General features: G+C 32.3%; 1 protein-coding gene across 7 annotated transcripts in view; it reads right to left on the bottom strand.

Annotated features, from left to right (window-relative positions):
- The window catches only part of LOC122538462 (A disintegrin and metalloproteinase with thrombospondin motifs gon-1-like), a 188,403-nt gene that overhangs the window by 23,843 nt on the left and 147,571 nt on the right, over positions 1-16,989 (bottom strand). For all 7 annotated transcript variants that reach the window (XR_006308856.1, XM_043672551.1, XM_043672547.1 and 4 more), the window contains exons 7-8: positions 6,652-6,838; positions 4,925-5,132 (exon numbers count right to left, since the gene is read on the bottom strand). Coding sequence is in view for 6 of the 7 variants with exons in the window: in XM_043672551.1 (XP_043528486.1) it covers positions 4,925-5,132; positions 6,652-6,838 (395 nt within the window). In the remaining variant the exon portion in view is untranslated. The remainder of the gene's footprint in view (positions 1-4,924; positions 5,133-6,651; positions 6,839-16,989) is intronic.

Genomic DNA, 16,989 nt, shown 5'->3' with positions numbered 1-16,989 from the left:
TAGGTATTTATATTTATATTTATATTTAGATTTCACTGCTGCTACTCTACTTCCGTTCGTTAACTTCTCTCGCTAAATTTATCATTCAGTTCCTATTTCCAAATTCACAGAAATATAAATTTCTATTTTATTCTTCGCTGTTATAAAATCGCGAAGAATACGAATCTGCGTAATCTACGTGATGAACAACTGGCGACCGATAACGGATCACCCTGCAAATATAATCCTTCTCTTCGCGCATAAAGAAGGATCATGAGGACTGCTGCCTCGTTCGACTTACCGAATCCGGCGCTCGACGCGATATCAAATTAGATTTCATCGATTTTGTACGGAAGAGAAAAGGAGAAACGAGAGAGAGAGAGAGAGAAAGAGGAAAGAGGAAAGAAGCGAATGAATATGAAAAGGCGATCGACAGGCCGTGGATGGCTGATTGAATCGTCGGATGAATGACGGGCGTGGGCACGTGAAAGTGAGCCCCGGACGCTTCGTGGGATGTTGCCCTCTTCTTCGAGGTGTGGTCCGTCTCGCGTGGGATATGCAACCGACCGGATGGTAATGACCTGGTTGACAATCGCGAGGCTAACCGTCAAATTACATGAATCATTCATTTATCGATCAAGTCGATCGAGTTTCCTTCCTTCGTGCTGCTTTATCTTCCTGATAAAACTTCTCAGAGAATTAATCGATGGGATTTATTACACGTTTTTATGATAGTTCCAGCGTTTAGTTTTGCTTGCCGGCTTTGAGTCTTGCTTTTTGAAAATAATAATACGTAACCGTTTAAATAACAATTCTTTGTCCAAATAATAATGTGCAATTGTGTTGTTTTATTTTCTTCGACGTTATCTACTTTGATCACCAAGGAATTAATCGATGGGATTTATTACACGTTTCTATGATAGTTCCAGCGTTTAGTTTGGATTGCTTTCTACTTTTTGGTAGTTTTTCTTTTTTTTTTTTTTTTTAAGTAATATATAATTGTAAGTTTACAGATTAGATTTTCGTAAGTTTATTGGTGTCGGTTCGGATAAATTTTCAAACATTTCAAGTATCGAATGCTACTCTTGCAGACTCTGTCATTTCGAGATGACATATTCCTTGGAGAATTGTCCAAGTTGTTAGCTATTCACGAACATCGTCAAATCAAAATTACGAGACTGCGTTCTTAGTTATTTTCAGATATAAAAATACTTTGAATAACGTTACGAACCGTGTTACGAAATGAAATCATTCCAACTACATTAAATTACATTATCAAATTTAAATTCATTTAAAAATTATGATAATCTCAGTCGCACGATAAATTATGATCATCCAAGTGTCGATCGTAGTATATTAGAATATTTAACAAATATTTAATAGAACAAATTACGAGCAGCAGCTGCTGCTGCTACAATTCTCCAAAAGAATCTGTCAAAAAAAAAAAAAAATCACACGGGACGAACGTTTCTGATAAAGAACGAATCGTTCGAAAACGATTTCACGTTCGGCGAAAGATCAATTCTAACCAGCTGGTGGGATGATCGATTATATAATCGGCGATAGTCCAGGAACTTTAAATAGCGTGGCGCGTAACACGTGGGACGTGTGCCACTAAGCTGCTTTCGCGTACCAACTCGCTATACTTTTCTCCAGCGAACGTGAACCGTACACCACCGGCGTAATTTATGCGCGTTGGTCTGGTTTGCAAGCGGCGCCTAGCGGAGCCGACAAAACAGAGAAAATAAAGGCGATCCGTTTCGTTGAGGTTTGCTCGATCAGTAGCGTTGGGAGCAAGAGTTTCGCGAACAAAATGATCCAAGGAACGAGTCACTTCCTCCGCGAGATTCGTATGAAAATACCATCCTTACAAACCTTTTAGGTTCACGATTGACTGGATACTGACGATCGAAATCTTTCTGATCACTTTCGTAGGTTCAAGTTATAATATTAACGTAGTAATTGTAAATGTTGAAATTGAAATATGTAACAGAACCTCTCATTTTTCGGATATTTTAATGTTCGACATTCCGATAATCTAATTATAGTGTATTAAAATATTCGAAAAGTAGAGATTCTCGAGAAATTTTTTGTTTGTCGAATGTTTGAAAGTTTTACTAGATGGAAGAAAAATTTCTATATTATATTATAAATTTTTTATATTATATTATATTTTATATTATATTATAAATTTTTTATATTATATTATATTATATTATATTATATTTTATATTATATTATAAATTTTTTATATTATATTATATTATATTATATTATATTTATTTTTATATTATATTATAAATTATATTATAAATCTTTTAGAAAAATTTCTGTTATATTATTATTTTTTTATACTACTATATTAATTTCTATATATATTATATAATATAATAAAACGTTCGATAAATGTCCTGCAATTTTCAAAAATCTTCTAAACATCGCAGGGCGAAGACGATCCTGCAGAGGGTGAACCATTCCAACATTTCGCCGTTTTCAACGTTTCTATCGCGATCCGAACAGGGTTGAATTTTTTCGATACTAGTCTGAAAACGGCGGACATTAATAATGATATTGAATCGAATTCCACGGAGCCGAAATGTCAACGTCGCGTTAAAGGTATAATACATAGTTTAGGTTCGCAGCCAGTCGGAGATCGTATCGATACCAGGATTTATAATACTCGAGGTGCAACTTGTACTTTCTACTCTTTCGGCGATGAATTTTACGCCTCGAGCAACGGCCTCGGCGCACTCTGGCCACCACGCTTGAAAATTTATGTCTTCGGAATAAAGGTTCTAAGTGTTCGACATCGCATTTGGTTATCCAGCGATCCGGCTTCGTCGACAGATCGTATCCCCGTCAACAAGGGACGTCCATTATGTCAATTCGCCACGCTAATCTCTCACCACGTTCGCTCGTTAAAGACCAATAAACGAATTAACGTATAAAAATGGCATAAACCTGGCATTGCGAGTGGTAAACCTGATTTCTCGAAAAAGACACTTCGTTTGTGTGTGTTAAATGGGCGTTGAGTAACACCTGAGGTTTATTTGGAAATAAATGAAATTATCTTATGAAACTGCGCAAAAATGGACTCTAGTTTTAAGAAACCGAGAAGCTTGATTAAATTTCCTCGCAAGAAATAATGTAAATTGAACTAATCCTGATTTCAGAATCTCGAAATCGAGTTTGGTCAAATTTTTAAAATTTAAATTTTAAATTAAATGCAGTTGTATTTTATGAGACGTATAAATATTATATATAATATAACAATATTATAATAATATAATATAATATATATAATATAATAATATTATAATAATATAATATAATATATATAATATAATAATATTATAATAATATAATATAATATATATAATATAATAATATTATAATAATATAATATAATATATATAATATAATAATATTATAATAATATAATATAATATATATAATATAATAATATTATAATAATATAATATAATATATATAATATAATAATATTATAATAATATAATATAATATTATAATTATATATATTATATTAATATTATATTATTAATAAATAAATATTATATTATATTATATTACGTAAATTTACAAATATTTATACAAAACATTTTAACTATAACGTAGAACAAGTACATTGAAGCTAAAGAGAAACAGCTCCTAGATTGATTTTAGCTTCGTCCCGAGTCGGCGTCTTTCAATCAATTGTTGGTCAATTGAGCAACGACTGGAGCAAGGGATGACAAATAAAATTTCATTTGTTCGTACTAAATTCACGTGATTCTTTCTGCGACCTTCACGTCCTCGAGTTCCAAGACCAAATTTCCCAAATTTCCTCGAGCGAAGAGTACCCAAAGTATAAAAAGTATCGTTTGAAAGCGAGTATCAAATATATATAATAACAAGATGTGTATTTGTTAAAAAGAAAAGAAACGGGGGAAAGATAGAGGAGAAAAGAAAAGGGAAGGAAAGTCGAGAGCTCGCGTGGGTGTATCACTTTGTTCGAGTATGGTTTCGGTGAAACGAGAAAGAGAGAAGCGTAGGGGTTCACCAAGCTGGAGGATTCACGAAACCGCGGCGGTCGTGTTCCTCGGATGATCGATCTTGTAAGCCAGCAGGATCTGTCGCGAACGTTAAATATTATGCTAATGAACCGCCGCGTTCTTAGTTGATTTCCGATGTCGAAATGGTAGCGTGCCCGTTTTCGATCATCAGTCATCCGCCTTAGCAATCGTTTGTTAGAGGCTAATTCAATTGTCGCTTGGAATAGTCGACGATTTACGATTTATGACTCCTCGGATCAACGAATCCCCGATTATTCGTCTGAACAGAAAATGCACTTGACTGAAGTTTCGTTGAAACTTCTAAAGGAAACTTTGAATAATTTTTCTCGTCGTTAATTCCATCACGAACTTGAAAATTGAAACTTGCTTTGACTGCTAAACGACGAAATATTTCTAATTCTAATAAAATTCAATAAAACACAATAAAATAGTAAAAAAAAAAAAAAAGAAAATCGTACAGAAAGTTTCAAAGGATTGTTGTAAAGAAAAAATTTCAATCTTTGAGACCGTAGTGGATAAGATCGAGTTACGAAAGAAATTTCTCAGCGTTTCTAGAAAATTTCCAGCAGAAATGTTTGAATTTTTACAATTTTCGAGAATAGAGGTATCTATCTTTACTTTTTCATCCGCTATGTGAGACGAAGGAATGTTTGAAGAAAAAAGAGAAATAAACGAACTGTCGACTCGAGTGTCTTTGAATGTTTTTGCAATGTATCACAAATAGAGAATGATTCTTATCAACGATGAAAACGGTGTATTGTCAATATCATAATGATGAGAGTGATCTATTATAAATAGAAAATAATTCTACAACGATGAGAGTATCCGAAAAATAGGAAGATATATAAAGGAGATAAGAATAATGTTCTTACCGTGCTCATCAGGACCAAAATGTAGCTGAGCAAACCATCGCCGTGGTACTTTTTCATCTCCGCGTCCGCCGCCACCATAATCTCGATGAAATATTCACTTGACAAGGCTCTACGTGGTCTCCAAGTCACGGAGGGATCCGATTCCATTTCCGAGTCCTGGCTATACTCCTCGCTAAGATCATTTCGTCTTCGCTCCACGGAGTAGTATCTGTAACATTTTAAACGGCCATCTTCTTAGTTTTCGACACCGGAGAACTAGGATATTCCGGAGGTATCGAGCGTTCACACGGTCACAGTGACTCATTCAGTGACTCGTGTCACTGTAATTTATCGTCGGGTCAAACGGTCATCATATTTTTGAAGATGTCCTCTTCAAGGGAGGACGTCATGTGAATCTCTAGATTTTATTTATTGCTAATTCCGTTCTTTTTTAGACAGGAATATTTTGAAACGAAAGATTCTTTGAAATATTATTTATATTTATATTTTATTTTATTTTGTTTTATTTTGTTTTATTTCATTTTACTTTATTTTATTTTACTTTATTTTATTTTTTTTATTTTATTTTACTTTATTTTATTTTACTTTATTTTATTTTACTTTATTTTACTTTACTTTATTTTATTTTATTTTATTTTATTTTGTTTTATTTTGTTTTATTTTACTTTATTTTATTTTATTTTATTTCATTTTATTTTATTTTATTTTATTTTATTTATATTTGAAATATTTTAAATTCTATGAATCTCATAATTAGAATTCTATATTATATGTTATAATTGATAAATGACGTTAAATTAAAAATAGTAGAATATACAATTAACCATTGTGAAACCACAATATGACTTAAAATTCTGACCGGATGAGACGACTATTTCATACTGCGAGAAAATCGAGAAAGTTCGTTCAAAAGAACCATTTTTTTTTTGTCATTACCGAAGCTGAACCGATGAACTGCATTGTCTATCAAAAAGTACGGGAAACCATGTGACGTGTGATTTCTTCTCGTTACGCAAACAGGCGAGGATTAATACGATGATCAGTCTCTGCCTGCGTTGAAAGTTACTCATTTAGCAACTGTTATTCTCGATGGTAATTTACTGTCGTATCAGACGTACATCGTTCAAACATATTCTTAATTGATCATTTGCATTGGTCGTGAAATGTTTCGTTTAGCTTTCTAGACAGCAAATTTCTCGTAATTTCGTTTTTCTTTTTTTTTAAATAAAATTTACCTATGCTCCTTTTGCTCAATATTATCAAAATATCGTCATTTGCATAAGTATTACTGGAAAGATATTTCCAGGCAGCTTGATCAATACTTCAAGCATCGTCATGAAATTAAATTTTAAAATAAACACTGCAATCATTGTAATATATGATTATAAAATTAAGAGAAGCACGAAAGTCGTTCGTAAATGAAGAACGAAGGAAACTTCAATTCTTGTAGTTAAAGAATTAAACGAAACAATCGTCGATCCCGTCGTTAATTAATAATATTTTGTAAAAAATTCCCGTCACCCATGATTCTTCGATTACACCGAGAAATTCGATTTTCAGCAGTCGTCCATCATCGCCGTCAGCGTTTCACGAGGCACCCCTTTCATCTGTTTCTTCCTCGAGTTACATCAAATCGCGCTTAAACCCTCGCGGACATCCTTGCGAGTTTAACCGGCCTTAACGACGGCAATCAAAGAAAGACTGGTTGAAAAGAAACGGTTGATCACCTGGCGTCGTTCCGCAAAAAATTTCGATGCCCCTCGGCTTGTCCCACGAACTGCTTGTACACGTCGTCGTCTCGGGAATGTTCCGCGGTCTTCCTCTCAGGTAGTGGAGATCTACGCTTGCGGCGTTGACCGTCAAAATAAATTTTACCGCTCGACAACTCCTCCAAAATTGGCGTTGCGCCGTCATCTGTGAACAAATAGCAAACGTGAATTTGGTCGTGGCATAAATTAATTTGGTCTGAACGTGAGAGAAATGAATGAGTGTCTTGTTGTTTAGGAGAAATATAAATATAAATATAAATTAATAAATAATAATAAAATATAAATATATAGTAGAATAAATATAAATATATAATATAATATAATATAAATAATAATAATTATAAATATAAATTAATAAATAATAATAAAATGTAAATAATATATAATATAATAAATATAGTATAATAAATAATAATAATTACAAATATAAATATAAATTAATAAATTATAATAAAATATAAATATAAATATAATATAATATAATATAAATAAAATATAAATATAAATTAATAAGTAATAATAATTATATATATAAATATTAATAATATAAATAATTTATATTGCGAGGTGTATTTTAGAAATGTTCTTTTCCTTTTTGTTCTCAATGTTCTCTAGAGATTTGTGAAATTGAGAAATTTCAAAAATCTCGGAAGATGCCGACAAATATATTTACTTAAAGAATTTATATAATAAAGCTAACGATCTAATCTAAGAAGGATTCTATCTATTTTTTGTATTCTATCTTTGAAATTTCTTAATTTTTAATTTCACGTTATTGAGATATCATAGTTTCTTTTCACGAAGGATATATGTTAGGACATATTCTTCCTTTGAAACGTCCAATTTCTAATGACTTATAAATTGAAGATAATTGATATTATTAAGTACGTTTGCAGGATATTCTCATTTTGCAAAATTGATTTTGTAATCTACGATTGATATTTAGATCTTTGATTATACACATATTAAATATAAATTATAATTTTTATCATGAGAACCAAGGTTCGAAACAACACTGAAGAGACCCTAAAGTGGAAAATAATGCTCCGGCATTTAGGGGTAATTTTCTCGATTAATCCTATGGCGGAAATTCCGAATTGAATATTGAGAGCTTGCAATGAAGTCATTCACATAAACGAACGTTCTACTCCGTCTCTCTGAAAAGTGATTTCCATCGTCTTGTCGGATGTAAATTATTAATCATTCGCGAGATGAAGTGATGCACGTTCAAAGTAATTGAGCGAATCTACGATGTTAGAACATCCTCACTTTCTGTAGTTGATTAAATTACACTTGCGCGTAGGATAATTTCGAAGATCATTCAAATTTACGAAACGAGTATATTGAACATTTTCGAAATATTCTAAAATCATTTCAGGAGTTGTTTTTTAGGAATTTTGCAACTTTCATCTTCGATACTCGAATTCTTTAGAAATTTATAGTACCTAAAGTGAGTTTGAAGTGTTTTTAAATATTTAAATCTCAAATATTTCAGAAACTTTGAAAATTTTTCACAGTGAAAGTATATATGATATAAAGGATATAAAATAATAATAAACAATAACATATAATATCAAGGAATACAATGTATATAATATAAAGGATATAAAACAATAAAGAATAACATATAATATCAAAGAACATAATATAACAAAATAAGAATGATAAGAGTAATAAAAATTTATTAATAACAAAGAATACAACACAATAAAAAAATAAGAATAATATAAAGAAAAATTTTTAAACTGTACTACAATCTTAAATAAAATACCAATAAATGGAATGATAATTTTACAATCCTAATCCAGAGATCAGCAGCATCCTCCACTTTAGAAATCCAATCATAAAACACGAAAGAATTTCAAGAATCACCAAAATATTAACTTAGGTATTAACTTAGCCATCGTAAATTTTTCGCAAAGCGAGAAGAATCGTAGGAGCCTCGAATTCCATGGAAAATGGCTAATAATACGTCTCTCTCGCAATACCAATCGTAAATCGATCCTCGACCGCTAAAGCGCGAACGCACTCGCTCGCTTTTAATTTAATTGCACGTGTGACTTCACCGCTGGATTTATCATGCGATTTTCTCCGAAGTGAAATTTTTAATGCCGCGGCGTTGATCTTCGACGGCGAGGAAAACGGTGGAACAGCAGAGGACAAAAATGTCGTTGTTTCGTGGCGTGTAAAAAGTGCAGGTCGGATATCAACCGTCAGACAAAAGCACAGCTGTTCACCAGGCAGCCTATATATTGTATCGAAGAATCATGGCAACGATTATACACGTCTAATTGAATGTGCAGTTGACACTTTGAGAGAGATCGATGCGGTCTCACTGTTTCGCTCATTCGCACTTGATTCATCTTGATGTCCTTCGTGCTTTTTATGCGCGAGTACATATCTGATCATGGGACGCGTGATCGTTTTTCTCCCTTTCATTTTTTTTTTTTTTTCATCGCTGGACTACGGATTTTTATACTGATATTTACATATGTATATTCGTACGTGTACGATTAAAGAATAGAATTCAAATTTTATTATTAACGAAGTTGCACTGTTACACATATATTATAGAATAATATTAATAAATCAGCTTTGTCATTAAAAAACAAAGTTTCAATAAAAAAATTTGGTAGTGTAAAATTTTCAAAGCAGAAAAATTTATATTAAAAAAATATTATAATATATATGTTGTAGAATAATATTAATAAATTAGCTTTGTCACTAAAAAAAAGGTTCAATAAAAAAACTTGGTAGTATAACATTTTCAAAGCAGAAAAATTTATATTAAAAAAATATAATATATATATTATAGAATAACATTAATAAATCAGCTTTGTCATTAAAAAACAAAGGTTTAATAAAAAAAACTTGGTAGTGTAAAATTTTCAAAGCAGAAAAATTTATATTAAAAAAATATCATAATGTATATATTGTAGAATAATATTAATAAATCAGCTTTGTCATTAAAAAACAAAGGTTCAATAAAAAAACTTGGTAGTGTAAAATTTTCAAAGCAGAAAAATGTTTTCACTCTTGGAGTTAAGTAGTTTTAAAATCTACTATATCGATGACTGAAGCATAAAATTTCTACCATTTCTAAAATTGTATTTCACAAAATGATCTGATTTGAATCTCTGAAAACACTGTTTCACTTTTTTGTAAAGTTTTAAACAAAAATTACGAAGCTAATTCTAGCGTTAACGAGCTCTAGAAATCACAAGTATCCTACTTTGGATATTTTACAGATCTTCATACTTTCGTGCTATTTAAATTCTGCATTTTTCGGAATTTTTCGAACATCTACAAAATATATACAATATGTAGGATATAAAATATTGCAATAATTAATGGACGAAACTGAAAAACAAATTTGTCTTTAATTTCTTCAATCACACAAATAGAATTATCTCTATAAAACTGTAACATGATTATTTGGAAAACGACAACGAAAAATGGAACATCTCTTAACGAAATCACGTGCAAAGAAATAATTTCCAAATGAAAAACGTACGAATAACAACATTTCGAAGCTGAAGAACACTCGTATCTCTCGCGTTAGGAATCGTACTGCAATCGTACTATTATCATTTTTACAGAAGGAGCAAAAAAAAAAAAAAATTGATGACAAGTGTGATAACTCTACAAAGTAGAATAGAGGATTTTGTATCACACAATCGTTGCGCACGTGTCGATGAATCACAGCTGAACGGTTGCTTAATGATTTCGTTAAATCGATTAGCCTGGATCGATTAAGCATTCATCTGATCGTGTGTATGCACGCCTCATGGTTCCGCGTGTCGAGATTGCGGTATTGATAAACAGCCAATGTCTGCAGCCCGTAACCATGAAATGGAAACCATGAAATGCAAACCATTCCAACAGATCTCCACTGTACGATGCGTTCGCATCGTATTTGACGTCCGAAGGTTCGTTTCAAATTTATGCTACTCAGATATTTCGCTCGAAGTGCTAATTCTAGAAACAATGATCGTACGTGCACTCACGAAGGAATATTGTTTTTTTGAACGCGTTCCATCTTTCTGGTAATTTTTTTTTTTTTTCAAATTCATCAGAAAATGGAATTCGCGAAGAGCATAAGAAGTTGTACTGTTACAGAGTAATATATTATTAATATATAATAATGTTATAATATATATATTATGGAATAATATTATTAAATTAGCTTTGTCGTTAAAAAAAGGTTCAATAAAAAAACGTGGCAACATAAAATTTTCAAAGCAGAAAGATTTATATTAAAAAAATATTATAATATATACGTTGTAGAATAATATTAATAAATTAGCTTTGTCATTAAAAAAACTTGGTAGTATAAAATTTTCAAAGCAGAAAGATTTATATTAAAAAAATATTATAACATATATATATTGTAGAATAATATTAATAAATTAGCTTTGTCTAATAAATTAAAAAAAAGGTTCAATAAAAAAAACTTGGCAGTATAAAATTTTCAAAGCAGAAAAATGTTTTCGAACTCAGAACCGAGTAGTTCTAGTAAAATCTACTATACCGATCAACAATTACAATAGTACATCTTATAAAAAAAATCCTCTACTACAATAATGATGCCAGTATCATAGAACACAATTCTTTCTCGTTGTGCGAGTAATAGATTTTCTGAATCCATTGAAAGTGAGAACGAATTTCTCATAAAATAATAAATGAGAAACAAAAGGACACTCCGCACGAAACGAAAGAAAATAAAAATCGTGAAATCCCACGAGGTACAAACCCGTACAAACAAACGCATTCAAAACGTATAATAATAACCGCTTGTCCCATTACCCTAAACGGCGAACAGATCGTCTGTTTAACAGAGGAGGCCCTTTAACGAACCAACAGATCCACGATATAATTCGCTAACGACATAATAACGCTCGTCAAAGGAGCAAACGAAAGAAATCGCGATGTTGGAGGATGTTCTTTCGAAAACCAAGCCCTCGGGTATATCGCGGGCCGCGTCTCGACGCCAGGCATCGTGTCTTCAATCGTCGAAAAAGAAGAAAAAGAAGAAGAAGAAGAAGAAGAAGAAGAAGAAGATAAAAAAAAATAACCCTTTACGTTGCGGTAGGTCCACGAAGGAATGCACTTTCATGCAATCGTAATGACAGCTTTATTGCTCGGTGTAATTGCCGTGATTATGCCTGGTGGTGATTGCACCGTACGTATCGCATTGTTTCGCTCGAGCAACGGAAATATCTCTGTCATTTCTGGGTGATTCTTTCCCGTTTGGCGAAATGATCGTGACAAGGAGTAATTAGAGTGCCATTAGCGTCGTATGGTGGATTGTCGCGCGGTGGATCGTGGGAATATTATTTAATTGTCTAATTTGGTTAACCCATTTATGGTAGTGACTAGGTCGTTTGACTACAGAAGAAGGATAATTGTTACGAAGTATAAATATAGAAATAACATTTGTATGTTTCTCAGAATCAGGAGTTATTAAATTCCACAATTATATATACGTACAGTGTATGCCAGTGTGTGTACATGTATGTCAACGGAATCAATATTAACTGTTTATTGCTTCCTAATTAAATTATAATGATTTATAAATTACAAAAGTTATAAAAATATAATTTATATTATTTGTAAATAATAAAAACTATAAAAATGTAATTTATATTATTTATAAATTATAAATTATAAAAAGTAGAAATATAAAAGTAAATATATAAAAAGTAAAAACATAATTTATATTATTTATAAATTATAAATTATAAAAAGTAGTAACTTATAAATTATAAACTATAAAAATTAGCAACTTATAAATTATAAACTATAAAAATTAGTAACTTATAAATTATAAACTATAAAAATTAGTAACTTATAAATTATAAACTTTAAAAATTAATAATTTATAACTTATATTATTTATAAATTATAAATTATAAAAATTAATAATTTATAACTTATATTATTTATAAATTATACATTATAAAAATTAATAATTTATAGTTTATAAATTATAAAAATTATTACTAAATCTATCTAAAAATGATCAAAAGATCCAGATCATCAGTATTACAATTCGTCCTTGGAGGCTTGATTATAATCTTCCGGGAGTCATCATCCGAATCATTCATTATACCGCTAGCATTTTCGATCTTTAAAAAGTGAGATCACGTGAATCTTAGTCGCGGAAATTATATTTACACTTCGACTAAGTGTAAATATACTTTCACTCAACTACTTCGGTCTCGCATGAAACGAATGCAGTAGAAGTTGAAGCAATTTGATCCGACGTGAATCGTTTCGTTTTAGACAGGTCTCGAGAAAAGAATCCCGCCGCGCAGGTCGAGTGCATTTCAAAGCTTGGCAGCTTGTTCTCTAGCCCTCGTTTCGATGGTCAGAGTCGAGAGTCGGTGTTTCTGTGATCCGTTACCGTGTTCCGGCACATCGGGCCTTTTAACCGTCATTTGGGCGCGGCTTTTGTCATTCTAATTTCAAACGTGCATTCCTTCGCCGATGCCAACTGCATTTTCGTTAGCCTCGGCTGCTACACTTATAACGCAGGGCGTGTCCTGAACAGACACAGAGGAGACAGGAGAGCCAGCCGATCGTGAAAATATTTCTGCTCTGCAGAGAAAGCGACGACCATCGACTTTATCGATTTTAAATTTACTTCTTTGATCGAAGAGCTTCCATCGAAGATTTCCTTGTATTCTTTATATTAGATTCTCCCAAATTTAAGTTGTCCGTTCTAAGTTTGTTCGTTCTTCATTGAAACGAGTTTCCCAACGATCTTTGAGGTACGATTCGTTCGAGGTTCACAACTTGCTTGATATTTTATAAAAATCTGGATACTCTGTGAAAAATTTCCAAAAGCTTTTTCTCAAGCGTCTCTGGCAAACTTTAAACGACATTCGAGTTTTTTAGAAATCTGACACGCAGATATCGACAGGTGCTTTGTAAGTTTCAATATCTCTGGAAAATCCTCTCAACTCTTTTCTTTAACTCTTTTCAAACAAGTTTCCGAAAATTTCTTAAACAGATTCTTTGAAAACTTTCAAATCCACGAAACGATTTTCTCAGCTGTATTTTACTTGCCATTGTCGACGCTATACTCAACTACTTTGAACATTGAAAACAGTTTCAGTCACATTGCTAATTACAATTTCAATTATTTAGACAATGTTGATTTTTCAAATCAATCGGTCAAACAATCACGATCGTCACACATCTTTCCAATGATTCTCGAAATTCCTTCACTGGCAATTACATTCTTAACATACTAGGTGTGAGTAATGCGAACACGCTTTGTAAAATTATAAATAACAACCTCTTATCTAAAGAGATGTTACTCGAGGCACCAAAAATCTTTGGAAAACAAGTCCCTCGTTCCTATCAAAAGTGACTTCGTCCCTTATCTCTCCTCTCACCTAAAAATAAGAAAGAGGAAGAAGAAGAAGAAGAAAAAAGAAATACGACAAGGTCCCAAAGGAAATTTTACTCTCGAAACAAGAACAAACCAACGAGAATTATCTATCGGTACCGACGTCGCGCAACGCCCACGTTTCGAACAGCATTGTACGAACGGGTCCAAGAGAACGGAAGGCGCCTCTCTCGCGAGATAATAAAAGCGGCGGGTGCGTGGAACCTATTTGTCGTTGGTTTCGTGTTCGTGGCCGCGGTCACCGTGTTTTTCCCCCTAGTTCGGATCTCGATCGAGACGACCGACTGGCTGGCGTGCACGGATAGCCTTTATTCGCGTTATTGTCACGCCGTGCCTCTCTAACGTTTAGGCCCCGGTCAACATTCGCGGAAACCGGGGAATAAATCGCCGGGGCACGACGTAATCGCGATCGTCCGTGGTATTCCGGTTCGAGGAACCGGGCGGGAGGATTTAATTGACGTTGGAATTCCTTTACTCGAGTCGCCTGTTCGCATCGAGACGAGGGATATCCTATGAGCGTCAACACCTCTCGACGTGTGTGCCACCGAGAGATTTTTTTTCATCCGACGGTTGAAGTTCACTCTGTTGCTGGTTTTAAAATATTACGCGCTTAGAAGTATTTAGAAATTTATTTTAACGCTCTAATAATTCTTCTGTAGGATTTTTTATAAATTTCAATTTTTTTATAAAGTTCACTCTGTTGTTGCATTTTTGCACGTAATTTTAAAATACTATGCTTTTAGAAGTATTTGGAAATTTATTTAACGCTCTAATAATTCTTCTGTCGGGTTTTTTATAAATTTCAATTTTTTATAAAGTTCACTCTGTTGTTGTATTTTTGCACGTAATTTTAAAGAAATTTATTTAACGCTCTAATAATTCTTCTGTGGGATTTTTTTATAAATTTCAATTTTTTTATAAAGTTCACTCTGTTGTATTTTGCACGTAATTTTAAAATACTATGCTTTTAGAAGTATTTCGAAATTTATTTAACGCTCTAATAATTCTTCTGTGGGATTTTTTTATAAATTTCAATTTTTTTTATAAAGTTCACTCTGTTGTTGTATTTTTGCACGTAATTTTAAAGAAATTTATTTAACGCTCTAATAATTCTTCTGTGGGATTTTTTTATAAATTTCAATTTTTTATAAAGTTCACTCTGTTGTTGTATTTTTGCACGTAATTTTAAAATACTATGCTTTTAGAAGTATTTAGAAATTTATTTAACGCTTTAATAATTCTTCTGTAGGATTTTTTATAAATTTCAATTCGACGTGTGCCTCATTGATTTTTTAATTCGGACGTAAGTTCACTCTGTTGCTGTTTCTTTGCATGTAATTTTAAAATACTATGTGTTTAGAAGTATTTAGAAATTTATTTAGCGCTCTAAGAATTCTTCTGTAGGATATTTTATAAATTTCAATTCGACGTGTGCCTCACTGATTTTTTAATCCGAACGTAAGTTCACTCTGTTGCTGTTTCTTTGCACGTAATTTTAAAATACTACGCGCTTAGAAGTATTTAGAAATTTATTTAACGCTCTAATAATTCTTCTGTAGGATTTTTTTATAAATTTCAATTCGACGTGTGTAAGTTCACTCTGTTGCTGTTCCTTTGCACGTAATTTTAACCACTTGCGCTGGGCAACTGATTGCGGACCATAACGAGTGACCAAATCGTATACAATAACTCGTCGCTTTCTTTTTGAACTCGTTGGTACGATATCACTGGATAGAAATTATTAATAAGTAACAATTTTAATTAGTAACAAGTTTACTATTTGTTCTGCCTGGATTATATTTAAATATACTTAAAACTGAGAAAATAGTGCAATTTTGGGACAAACAATTCTCGACGTGCACGTCATTCCAACGCAAGATGTTAAAAATACTAAATAAATTAAAAATAAAAATACTATGTGCTTAGAAGTATTAGAAATTTATTTAACACTCTTACAATTCCTCTTTGGGATTCTTTTTATAAACTTCAACGTCTCGACGTGTGCCTCAGTAATTTTTTCACCAGAGAGATCGTTGCTGCACGGCTCAGAAATATTTGCAATTTATTTCTTCAATTAATTGATATACTATGTTTTTTTGAGATAAATAACAAAATACTACAAATTTTCGTTCTTCTGTTTATCGTTTCCTCTTCCTCTTCCATTTTACTAGAAACTTGATAATTAATAACGAAGAAAGACCTGAAAAACAATTGGCGATTCTCAGTTTAGAGAATCCACGAATGTTACACGAATGTAAACGACTATTAGTGTTAGCGACTGAGATTTTGCTGATTCGTATAAATGAGTCTCGCGTTTATAGGGGGTTAATCTCACCTTCAGATGGAAAATGCTCGGACAACGAGCGTTTTCCAGTTCGAGCGTCGAGATCAGACCAGACTTCATTCAGAGGATAGTCACTTATCGGATAAATCTGTATTGTTCAGCGTGATATAGCGGTTTGTCAGTTGAATCGATTAGCGAGATACGGATCGTTCTTGAAGGAATTTTCTGGGTTAGCTTGTTAAGCTAACCAGACCGCGAGCGGAGAACAGAGGCGTGACTCGTTTGTTTATCAGATTTAGAAGTTCCACTGGCTAGTTTTCTTCGTTTGGTAATGATGCGGGATCCTTGCCCAGCCGCTATGTGGGTGGATTCCGTAATGGAATTGTCGGAACAGGGTGAAGTCCAAGGAATTGGACGAAGAGGATTGTCTAGGAGAATGCTAAAATAAAGAAGCTCCTTGGGAGTTTTAGAAAAAGTTAAACGTAAACTATAATTTCTGAACGCTATTTTATTTAAAATAAAATACTATATTAATAAAATACTTTTATTTAAAATAAAATATGTAGTAAAAGCTATTTTATTTAAAATAATTTCC

The sequence above is a fragment of the Frieseomelitta varia genome, unplaced genomic scaffold, assembly GCF_011392965.1.
Source record: "Frieseomelitta varia isolate USP_RPSP 00005682 unplaced genomic scaffold, Fvar_1.2 scaffold_164, whole genome shotgun sequence".
Taxonomy (NCBI): Eukaryota; Metazoa; Arthropoda; class Insecta; order Hymenoptera; family Apidae; genus Frieseomelitta; species Frieseomelitta varia.
The sequence above is the reverse complement of the archived record's forward strand: the minus strand, read 5'-3'. Positions and strand labels throughout refer to the sequence as shown.